Source organism: Salvelinus namaycush, chromosome 32 (genome assembly GCF_016432855.1).
Source record: "Salvelinus namaycush isolate Seneca chromosome 32, SaNama_1.0, whole genome shotgun sequence".
In the NCBI taxonomy this organism is placed as follows: domain Eukaryota; kingdom Metazoa; phylum Chordata; class Actinopteri; order Salmoniformes; family Salmonidae; genus Salvelinus; species Salvelinus namaycush.
Window position 1 is genome coordinate 21235131 of NC_052338.1, and position 12012 is coordinate 21247142.

The following is a 12012-nucleotide window of genomic DNA, read 5'->3' on the forward strand; positions in this document are numbered from 1 at the left end:
TTTTTACCTCCTATTCTTACTCTCTCCAAGTAATTGAGGCTTTTTTGGTAGGCTACCACACTTTGTTTGTAACACAACATGGGTTTGTTGTTTTGTTTTCTATCAGGTTCCTCCATATTCTGTCAGATGTTACCACGTTTGAACATGTCATTCATGAAACGTGTAGCTTAATAAATAAGCCAAACTGCTCTAAATGACGACTGCCTTACTTAATTGAGACTGAAGGTCGACTGCAATCAATTCTCATTATCTGCACACTACATGGGTGTAATGATTAGTCGAAAGAGTTTCTATTGTACAATGATAGTTTTTATTGGACAAATTCAGGTAGGTCCCTCCCCGTTTCGTTCTGTTTGCTTCATATTTAAGAAACGTTTTTGCAACAAAATCGGCGTTTTGAATACGTCCCACCAAACGCTGGACCATGACGTCATCAAAAAAGGACAGCGGGCTATCTCGCAATCGTAAACAAAAGGACATTTTATCTCGCAGTTTTTCTACTCCTGGAAAAGTCTCTCCGCACATAGACCTTTGCGTAAACAGCTGTCATAATATTACAAGGCGAAAACATGGTGGATATACGCACAGGTGAATATACCTCTTGAATCTATACAATGACCGATATTGGTTTTATTCTTTGTGTTCACATCTAACATGTTTTTTTTAGCTGTACCGTCAGAGTCCTTAAATATAAGATCATCCGATGATGAACCCTTAATTACATTAATAAACAAGAAGCACCAGCCCAATGAGACCCAGGGTAAAAAAAGCCGGAATATCACTAGACAAGATTCAGGTGAGAGAACATGTGAAATGAAAACCTTTATAAACACCTATTAAATAAAGTAACCCTTACAAAAAATATTGCAATTTTCAAACTGCAGTAGAAGTGCAGTTAACTGGTATTTTGGACGCAATAATTGTAGAATATACTGCAGTTATGCTGCACAATTACTGCAGTAACAAAAACTTATTTTGGATGCAGTATTTGCAGCATACGGCAGTTATACTGCAATCTTTTTTCGTAAGGGAAATTACCTTATTTCGAGTAATATGTTGATATTTGCTGCTTGTGTGATTAGGGTTAGATGACACTTCAGATGATGAACCCTTGACCAAGTTGGAGAGACTTCCCAGACCTAAAAAAGCCACTGTACAAGCGAAGGGGCAAGGGACTACTTATATCAAAAGAGGAACAGGTAATGGCATCCAGAAGACAAACAACAAGATCGCAGGTGAGAACCTCTCTCAAGCTCCTCTAAATGTATGTCCTGAATACTGTAAAATACACACACACTACTACTATTCTGAATGGATGAATGGAAGGAGGCATCAATTTGTTTGGTCTTTGTTGTAATTATAGGTTCAACCCAGGATGAGCACTCCTATGACAGCTCAGACGAGGAACCCTTGATAAAGATGGTTAAAAAGCTCCCTAAACAGACATTATTGCCATTCAAAAAGAGACCCTTCAACACAGCCAGAGAGGTGAACGATGTGAAGGGCAGAAATAACATCCAGAACACTCATAACATATGCACAGGTGAGACTAGTTACTCAATTCTTGTATCAAGGCTATATTTCTAAGCTACAGGACAGGTATTGAGGAGTTTACCACATCAGTCACCGGCTTCATTAATAAGTGCATCGACGACGTTGTCGCTACAGTGTCCTTACGTACATATCCCAACCACAAGCCATGGATTACAGGCAACTTCTGCCCTGAGCTAAAGGCTAGAGCTGCCGCTTTCAAGGAGCAGGACACTAATCCGGACACATAAGAAATCCTGCTACGCCCTCCGACGAACAATCAAACAGACAAAGTGTCAATACAGGACTAAGCTTGAATCCTACTACACCGGCTTGTCGGATGTGGTAGGGCTTGCAAACTGTCATAAATTACAAAAGGAAAACCCAGCCGAGACCTGCCCAGTGACGCAATCCTACCAGACGAGCTGCTGAGGAAGGACGGCTCATAATAATGGCCGGAACGGAGCGAATGGAATGGCATCAAACACATGTTTGATGTACAGTGCCTCCGGAAAGTATTCAGACCCCTTGACTTATTCCACATTTTGTTACGTTACAGCCTTATTCTACAATTGATTAAATTGTTTTGTCTTCAATCTACACACAATAGACACAATAGAACCCCATAATGACAAATAAAACCCGGAAATATTACATTTACATAAGTATTCAGACCCTTTACTCAATACTTTGTTGACGCGCCTTTGGCAGCGATTACAGTGTCGAGTCTCTTGGGTATGACGCTACAAGCTTGGCACACCTGTATTTCGGAAGTTTCTCCCATTCTCTGCAGATCCTCTCAAGCTCTGTCAGGTTGGATGGGGAGGGTTGCGACACAGCTATTTTTAAGTCCGGGCACTGGCTGGGCCACTCAAGGACATTCAGCGACTTGTCCCAAAGCCACTCCAGCGTTGTCTTGGCTGTGTGCTTCGAGTCGTTGACCTGTTGGAAGGTGAACTTTCGCCCCAGTCTGAGGTCCTGAGCACTCTGGAGCAGGTTTTTAATCAAGAATAACTGTGTACTTTGGTCCGTTCATCTTTGCCTTGATCCTGACTAGTCTCCCTGTCCCTGCCACTGAAAAACATCCCCACAACATGATGCTGCCACCAGCATGCTTCACCGTAGGGATGGTGCTGGGTTTCCTCCAGATGTGACACTTGGCATTCAGGCAAAATAGTTAAATCTTGGTTTCATCAGACCAGAGAATCTTGTTTCTCATGGTCTGAGAATCTTTAGGTGCCTTTTGGAAAACTCCAAGCGGCGTGCCATGTGTGTTTTACTGAGGAGTGGCTTCTGTCTGGCCACTCTTAACCATAAAAACATGATTGGGGAAGTGAGGCAGAGATGGGAGAACCTTCCAGAAGGACAACCATCTCCACAGAGGAACTCTGGAGCTCTGTCAGAGTGACCATCGGGTTCTTGGTCACCTCCCTGACCAAAGCCCTTCTCCCCCGATTGCTCAGTTTGGCCGGGCAGGCCAGCTCTAGGAAGAGTCTTGGTGGTTCAAAACTTCTTCCATTTTAAGAATGATGGAGGCCACTGTGTTCTTGGACCTTCAATGCTGTAGATGTTTTTTGGTACCCTTCCCCAGATCTGTGCCTCGACACAGTCCTGTCTCTGAGCTCTACTGACAATTCCTTCAACCTCATGGCTTGGTTTTTGATCTGACATGCAGTCAACTGTGAGACCTTATATAGACAGGTGTGGGCCTTTCCAAATCATGTCCAATCAATTGAATTTACCCCGGGTGGACTCCAATCAAGTTGCAGAAACATCCCAAGGATGATCAATGGAAACAGGATGCACCTGCGCTCAATGTCAAGTCTCATAGCAAAGGTTCTGAAAACTAAATGGAAATAAGGTGTATATATATTTTTTGTAATACAATTGAAAACATGCTAAAAACTTGTTTTCGCTTGGTATTGTGTGTAGATTGCTGAGGATTTTTTATTTATTTAATCCATAACATAACAAATTGTGGAAAAAGTCAAAGGGTGTGAATACTTTCCGAAGGCACTGTATTTGATACCATTCCACTCATTCTGCTCCCTTGGTGTCCCTATCACTAAGAACAATGGACAACGCCTTGTCCCCCTGGCTGATCTTAAAAGATTTGTCATGGGCCCTCAAATCCTCAAAAACTTATACAGCTGCACCATTGAGAGCATTTTAACTGGCCGCATCACTGCTTGGTGTGGCAACTGCTTGGCATCCGACCGCAAGGCGCTACAGACGGTAGTGGGTACGGCCCAGTACATCATTGGGACCGAACTCCCTGCCTTCCAGGACTTCCTATACCAGGGGGTGTCAGAGGAAGGCTCTAAAAATTGTCAGACTCCAGCCATCCAAGTCGTAGACTGTTCTCTCTGCTACCGCACGGCAATGAGTATTGGAGTGCCAAGTCTTGGACCAACAGGCACCTGAACAGCTTCTACCCCATGCCATAAGACTGTTAGGTTAATAAAATGGCCAACCGGAGTATTTACATTGACACCCTTTTATTTATCTTTTATTTAGTAAATAATTGTCTTACTTTTTTAACTCTGCATTGTTGGGAATGGGCTCGTAAGTAAGCATTTCACTGTGAAGTCTACACCTGTTGTATGCAACGCATTATACCAATAAAATTGGATTTGATTCATATACAGAAATGTACTAAATGGCTTTAGCGGGGAATAAACTTGCTTTTCCTGTTCATCTTATTGTCTATTTAACCAGACTCATCAGGTGACAGCTCCGATAATGTGCCACTGATCAAGATGGTAGACAAGCTGAAGACACAAACCCGAACAAAGACACTCCCTACAACAGCCAGAAAAACACCCAGTAAAGTTCTTAAACACAACAGGAGTATAGTTGAGAACACACAGCATCTCTTGTCTCTATACTTTCACTATGGCATAATATGTCTGACAGTTGTATCATTGATTCTAATCCAATAGTCTTGTTTTCTGATTACATGGTCAGAATCCTCCGATGACAGCTCAGATGATGAACCATTGATTAATCTAACCAGGTCTCCATCTAAAGACACTGTGAGGACAATACTGAAGAGCTGTGTCGCTAAAGAATCCAACGGCAACAACTGTAGTCAAAGAAAAGGCAAAACCAGCAGAGGTAATTTATCCTATAGAGCACATTTTTATAAATATTGCTGAGTATGCTGACAGATCATTTTTTTGATGGGTCTCTGTTTTTCCTTTATCCTGTTTGAATTGTCAGAGGAAGAGGGGAATTCTGATTCTGATGACGAGCCCTTAATTAGCCTAGTTAAAAAGCCTCTTAAAGCTGTAAAGAAGACCACGACACCAGCGAAGAAGAGTGTGCCAGGAAAGACAAACAAAGCAGTCAACAGATGGAGCACCAACATTGTTCAAAGCACGAGTGAAGGTGAGAATACTTTTTCAGCACTTGTCGAAGCATGGATTTAAAACAATCCAAAATACACCCTAGCATAGATTAGGTTAGGTTGAGTCTTGTTATGCAACTGTTGATTTGTATTGCTTTTTTAGGGTCTTTGGATGATAGATTAGATGATGAGCTGTTGATTAAGAAGATGGTGAGGAATCCATCAATGAAGACCCTGATGGTTATTCTGGAGAGGTGTGAAACTAAAGAAGCCTTGGCAGATTACTATAGAGCCAATGTGGGAAATGCTGGCGAAAGAAGTGCAGGTAAGAATTCCACTTATTGTATATTTCCCTTCCCATTTAGATTATCTTTGACATAGTCGAGAGCTTCACTCTTTGATAAATCACATTGAAATCTGTCAGTGTCTACCTATTATGCAGTACTCATAGGTTTTTTGTGTATTTATTTGGAAGAGGATTAACTCTTGTGAAAGATGGTCACGAATCCCCCTCATTCTTCAACAGAAGCTATGGCAGAGAAGAGAAATCGGTCACAAGACTGCTCTGACGATGAACCTTTGATAAAGATGGTTGGAAACCCAGAGTCATGATTATGGACTAGTATAGATACCGGAATAGTACTTCATTTTAGGACGACAGCATTCAGTAACAAACTTGTTGAAGATGGCACAATAGTTACTGACACAACCACTTTTTTTCTTGCTTGAGTTGACTGTTTTATGGTGAAAAGAAATGTGTGTTGTCTAACTATTAGGTGATTTGGGATAACTATTTTCATTTTTTAATTTGTGTTTTTATAACTTATTTATTTTTGTATCATGTTTACCACATGGATGCTCGTGGTAGCATGTTTTATAGTATATTTATGGCCATGCAAAAGTTGACTCATTCAACAATAGGCCTGATTATTTTTAATTGTTGCCAATTATGGGTCTCCAGCTTAATGAATTAGAGTACATTTTTGTGATTAATAGGGGGGAGTCAGGTACTCCATTTATTTTGACTGGTATGTACCATCAAATAGGGAGCAGTACTATTCATTTTCAAACACTGAAACTGTAGATGTGCTTGTTACAGTCCACGCATGTAATGGATTGCCATTCAATTGTGTGATATTACATTATAAAAAAATTATTCATTAATTGTTTTCACAATTTTAATTAAAGAACAGAAGTTTCCCATTTGTCTTAGTCATTAACAAAAAACACACCTTCACTTTAATGGGAGATATTAAATCGGCGAAGGATTCCAGCTTCTAAACTGAGACATCTGTAAAATGAGAGGCTTTTTTTTGCAACTCTGCCTAGAAGGCCAGCATTCCGGGGGTCGCCTCTTCACTGTTGATGTTGAGACTGGTGTTTTGCGGGTACTATTTAATGAAGCTGCCAGTTGAGGACTTGAGGAGTCTTTCTCAAACTAGACACTCTAATGTACTTGTCCTCTTGCTCAGTTGTGCACCGGGGCCTCCCACTCCTCTTTCTATTCTGGTTAGAGCCAGTTAGCGCTGTTCTGTGAAGGGAGAAGTACACAGCGTTGTACGAGATCTTAAGTTTCTTGGCAATTTCTCGCATGGAATAGCCTTCATTTCTCAGAACAAGAATAGACTGATGAGCTTCAGAAGAAATGTCTTTGTTTCAGGCCATTTTGAGCCTGTAATTGAACCCACAAATGCTTATGCTCCAGATTAGATGCCGACCGATTATGATTTTTCAACGCCGATATCGATTATTGGAGGACAAAAAAAGCCGATACGATTAATCGGCCGATTAATTTTTTAATAATAAAAATATATATATTAATAATAAAAAAATAAAAAAAATACATATAAAAAATAATAATCATAATAATAAAAAATAAAAAAATTATTTGTAATAATGACAATTACAACAATACTGAATGAACACTTATTTTAACTTAATATAATACATCAATAAAATCAATTTAGCCTCAAATAAATAATGAAACATGTTCAATTTGGTTTAAATAATGCAAAAACAAAGTGTTGGAGAAGAAAGTAAGTGCAATATGTGCCATGTAAGAAAGCTAACGTTTAAGTTCCTTGCTCAGAACATGAGAACATATGAAAGCTGGTGGTTCCTTTTAACATGAGTCTTCAATATTCCCAGGTAAGAAGTTTTAGGTTGTAGTTATTATAGGAATTATAGGACTAGTTTAAAAATGTATACTTCTGTGTATTGATTTTAAGAAAGGCATTGATGTTTATGGTTAGGTACAAGTTGGAGCAACGACAGTCCTTTTTCGCGAATGCGCACCGCATCGATTATATGCAATGCAGGACACGCTAGATAAACTAGTAATATCATCAACCATGTGTAGTTATAACTAGATTTTGCCAAATTTGGCAATTTCCAAATGCCTGAAGGTACCACGTTCATCTGTACAAACAATAGTTTGTCTTAATAGCTTCTACCCCCCAAGCCATAAGAGAGCTAATCAAATGGCTACTGGGACTATTTGCATTGACCCCCCCCCACCCCTTTTTTTTCACGCTCCTGCTACTTGCTGTTTATTATCTATTATCCATGCATAATTACTTTACCCCTACCTACATGTACATATTACCTCAGTTACCTCGACTAACCTGTACCCCCGCACATCGACTCAGAATCGGTACCCATGTATATAGCCTCGTTATTGTATTGTTGCTCATATTCTTTTTACTTTAGTCTATTTAGTAAATATTTTTCTTAACTGCATTGTTGATTTAAAGGGCTTGTAAGTAAGCATTTCACAGTAAGGTCTACACTTGTTGTATTCTGTGCATGTGACAAATAAAATTTGATTTGATATCAAGGCTTCAAAATTCTTTTGACATCAATAAGGGATCTTAGCTTTCACCTGGATTCACCTAGTCAGTTTCATGGCTAGAGACGGTGATCCTAATATTTTGTACTCAGCACAGGAGGTTGGTGGCACCTTAATTGGGGAGAATGGAATCCTGGTAATGGCTGGGGTGGAATGGTATTAAATACAGCAAACACATGACATTCCATCACTTCGTTCCATCCATTATTATGAGCCGTCCTCCCCTCAGCAGCTTCCACTGACACTCATTGTATGTCAGGTGTGGATTCGCCATGCCAGAAGGGTTTTCCCCAGGTGAATGAACAATGAGGATATTTATTGCAATTTTTTGTGAGAACCTATGTCCAAATGCTCCAGACAGGCTTGATGCAAACTAGTGCCTGCTAAACATGGTTTCTTTCATTTATTTTCATTTGATTACATTGTGAAAGATATCTTCAATGATCACACCTTTGATCACACATGGGATAGAAATGTAATGTTCAGTCAATTTTAATGGGTTGTGCAAGTTTATTACCTAATGTGAAATCAGTGTAATGTACTGTAGCATACTATATTCAAAGGCAATTTTGAAACATGTATATTACATTTTTTTGCTATTGGAGTAACTGGTTGTTAAAATAACTAAATTGAGAATATCATTATTTTGTGTTAAACTCATATTTCACAAATCAATTGTTCTGTGGTGAAAGATGTCTACAAACAAAATGAATGCTCAATGAAAGCTTTTGAATGTAAGACTGGCTGTGTTACCAGTTTGGAGTTTTGTACTAAGAGTTTTGAAAATTCATCACAAAATTGTGAAAATAGGATCAAAGCGATATAAAAACATGTTCAAACAGTTTGTTTGCTCCTCAACGTAGCTCCCCAGCAAATGTTCAATCCATACACTGTGTCGTGTCTCTGACTTCTTTAATGTGATGACGAGCTATTTTGTTTGATTACGTGATTGAATTAAAAATTGCAACAATTAACTCGTTAATAACCTGGAGCACCACGGAAGAGTTAGTTTATATAGAGCGACTATCTCCCAAATCCACTCTTAAAGATCCCTAGATATTTTATATCAATAGCAGTCAATCAGTCATTAATTATTCTTGACCTAATATCAGTCTCATCTGAACGTCGTACGAACCCAGCCTTTACTATGAATGATACATACACAAATTGGCTGAATTATTTATTTACTAACTAATTAAGCAATTACAGAATATACATTATACAGTAAATACCGTCCCCAATGGACTAAACAAAAACAGTTTGGTTATAACACGATAGATTCAGAGTGTGGGGGGGTTGGAAGGAAGACTAAGGAATGGGTCTCTATCGGACATGGGAAGCTATTCTCACATAAATACATATGCCACTAACGATCGCTCGTTAGGTCGCCATTGTTCTTGTAGATTCTTCCGGGTCGTCTTAGAGTGAGATGTTGTGATTTTCTGCATCGGTCAATGTTCTTACTAGATTTGCTACCTTTGCAGTCTGTTAGGCTGTAATCTTGGACTCACTTCTTCTTGAGTGATCAATATTTCAGAGTTCATACCATTTCACGTGTGGAGCAAGCTCTCACGTTTTCTGGCCTGTAGAGTTGAAATTAGAATTAGCCCTTTTTAAACAGGTGATTTTTCGTCACGGGGGCTTTTATTCTAGAGTGGAAAAGGGGTTGGTTCATTATTTCCAACCAATTTCTACTCACTTGGGCGGGGCCACTGACTGGGCACACATTACCATAAAACAAACACTTTTCATTTTAGAAGACTAAATCACATTATCTTTTCAAAAGTATTCTTCTACTTCGTCAAACATTTTATCCAACATTCAGATGCAAGCTTCAACTGAAGAACCTGTATAAACAGAGTTAGGGTAACGTGCCTGTATTGTCTTTCATTAGATCACAAACATGAAACAAAACGGACCGGGTCTTAGCTGGCTCCTCCACCAACCGTTTCCACTTTCTCTAAATTAGGAACTATGTTTAATTAGGAGTATTTGGCGGGAGAGTTCCTTTGTTCTACTGTGACCCTCACAGTAGGGGGTTGTTCACATCTCTGCTAGCCGATTCATTGAAAGGGCTAGCGTCATGACAACTGATATACACAGTGCCAGTGCGGTACTTTATTTGCATACCCCACAAACACAGGTTTGAGATGAGATGTACTGTATGATGGAAACATTTAGTTTAATAAAAAATAAAACACTATAGGATTCTATGATTAGGATATTGGTCATGCAAATAACATTTTAGGTTCAATAAGTGCTTTACAGGGTTAACCATATTGTTTACAGTTTTTATTTTTACTTTGTCTTTCAGATACACATTTTTAGATTATCAACAATAATTTTCTGTACTCATTTCAAATGCTTGTCCTTCCTCATAGAACATATTACACATCATTAATAAATATCACTTTGGCTCATAATCCCAGCGATATCATAGATTGCTAGACTGTGTTCCCAACAACGTGGCCTCTGCTCTCCTGTGTTTCTGTAGTGTGACCTGCAGCTGCCAGTATCTGAGGTAGATCCACATGAGACTACCGTTCTTGCGCTTGTCAGTGTTCAGGTACTGTGCACAGTGGCGGTCATTTTTAAAGATGTCCTTGAGGCCGGCCTCCATATCCAGCTGGGCGAGAGCCCGTTCTCTGACAGCTCTGACCAGCAAGTCCTTCTCCATTTCCAGCCTCTTCTCCCGGGGCACCAGGATGCTGCAGAAGGCCCCCTGCCTCTCCACCAGACCCTCCTCCACCTCCCTCAGAGCGGCTATGGCTCCCCGGTGCCACTCGCTCTCCCTCTCCAGAGCCGTGTGGAGGAGGGCCCCAGCTCCGCCAGCCTGCAGCAGTCGGATCTTCTCCCCAGTCAGGGCCTCCCGCTCCTGGCTAAGCCTCCTGCGATCCTCCATCAGCTGCTGGCTCTGGGAGGCTATGGCCTGGCGGTAGCCCTGCACGCGGTTCTTCTCCTTCTCCAGTTCCAGCTCCAGGTGGACCGTCTCCCGTCGGTTCTCTCTCAGCGTGTCCTTGTACTTCAGCTCCATGTCATCACGGATGGCCTGCATGCTCTTGTCAAACTTTTCTTTCACCTCCAACACTTCCCTCTGTGACTCTCTGGACCATATCCACCCTGAAAGATGTTTGCATTTAGCTTGCTATCTACCTGTGCCTTACAAGTTGTGGATGCACAATGTTGCCACTTACTCAGACCTTATCTTACCAAATGAAAGTAAGGAAAGTTTGTCATCAGACATGCCAATCTTGGATTTCAGGATGTGCATTGAGAGTTAATGCATATGGTAAGACATCAACAATACAGTACATTTTCACTGGCCTAAAATTGATGTATGTAAACTGAGCACAGTGGCCCTCTGATTGCCCAGTAATGCAGTCAGTAACATTGTTATTATGTCTAGTCATAACAGGCAACCTGCTCTGTGCTTCTGAAGTCTTGAGCAGGCAACTTGTGTAATACAGTACTTACGGAAGGCAGCGAGACCGATCATGGGCACCAGTAGGGCATAGTTCCACTTGTTCCCATCGTTGCCCCCACCACCCCCTCTCTGCTCTGGCCTGATGTTCCATTCCTGGGGGTCATTCAGGTTGTTCATCTGGCCTGCAGAGGTAGCATAAATTGAATGAGTGACATCTCTGCATATTAATAATGTGCATGAACTGCTCACAATCTGGGGTAAACTGCACTGGTGAAAACACAACCAATAAATGATTTATTGACGCAAAAGCATTTAAATATGGGGTATTACAAATGACCATATTCGTCATGATTCTGAAGGGTGCGTTTCTACTGTTCCTACTTACTATCTACATGAACTACAAGTTGACAGAAATGGCTCGATGGTTGACTGTCAAACTGGAGTTTTTCATAAGCTTGAATCAGAGCTAGTTTGTTAGCTAACTAGCTTTATTTACTGATCTTGGATCGATGCATTCTGAATTCAGTTCCGTTCAAACCAACTTAGTTAATAGGACCTGATCCATAACCTGCAGAAAGTGTTAGCTACCAAAAGGAAAGCATGGCTTAAGTAATATTGCAGATACCTTCTGTTCAAGAATGATAATGTCTCTTCAATCGAACTGCATTCGTCTCTCTTCCGGGTTAAACATAGCGTAATTTCCCAACTAAACTTTGCAGAGGGGAGTTACATTTGAGTCAATTTAGATATTGTCAATATAATGACGTAACCCGAATTATGAGTTGTGAAATATCAAAACAGTAATATAGAAAGTTAACGTACTTGATGATTTAATAAATATATAAACGAGGACTATTTATT

The 12012-nt window shown here is 40.3% G+C and overlaps 2 protein-coding genes across 4 annotated transcripts; one reads left to right on the forward strand and one right to left on the reverse strand.

The window, feature by feature from the left end:
• Positions 1-456: 456 nt before the first annotated feature.
• LOC120027481 lies at positions 457-6079 on the forward strand. 3 transcript variants are annotated; one of them, XM_038972428.1, is made up of 9 exons: positions 457-588; positions 668-796; positions 1083-1235; positions 1364-1543; positions 4249-4356; positions 4498-4647; positions 4753-4920; positions 5043-5204; positions 5406-6079. In XM_038972428.1, exons 1-9 carry the CDS (start codon positions 570-572, stop codon positions 5489-5491), a joined length of 1155 nt encoding a protein of 384 aa, XP_038828356.1. In that variant the 5' UTR covers positions 457-569; the 3' UTR covers positions 5492-6079. The 3 variants fall into 3 exon arrangements, with proteins under 3 accessions (XP_038828356.1, XP_038828357.1, XP_038828358.1); XM_038972429.1 differs by having other exon boundaries at positions 5355-5469; XM_038972430.1 differs by lacking the exon at positions 4249-4356.
• Positions 6080-9885: 3806 nt separating this feature from the next.
• Positions 9886-11877, reverse strand: ccdc127b (coiled-coil domain containing 127b). The gene is made up of 3 exons (XM_038971702.1): positions 11777-11877; positions 11202-11333; positions 9886-10847 (listed from the first exon to the last, which is right to left on the reverse strand). Exons 2-3 carry the CDS (start codon positions 11326-11328, stop codon positions 10162-10164), a joined length of 813 nt encoding a protein of 270 aa, XP_038827630.1. The 5' UTR covers positions 11329-11333; positions 11777-11877; the 3' UTR covers positions 9886-10161.
• Between the last annotated feature and the right edge of the window lie 135 nt (positions 11878-12012).

Excerpts from the sequence above, each read along its gene's own strand:
- LOC120027481 (XM_038972428.1), top strand. Across the intron at positions 1,236-1,363 it reads GACAAACAACAAGATCGCAG|GTTCAACCCAGGATGAGCAC; the intron begins GTGAGAACCTCT and ends TTGTAATTATAG. Across the intron at positions 1,544-4,248 it reads CACTCATAACATATGCACAG|ACTCATCAGGTGACAGCTCC; the intron begins GTGAGACTAGTT and ends CTATTTAACCAG.
- ccdc127b (XM_038971702.1), bottom strand. The coding sequence starts at position 11,328 with ATGAACAACCTGAATGACCCCCAGGAATGGAACATCAGGCCAGAGCAG. Across the intron at positions 10,848-11,201 it reads GATCGGTCTCGCTGCCTTCC|GGTGGATATGGTCCAGAGAG; the intron begins GTAAGTACTGTA and ends AACATCTTTCAG.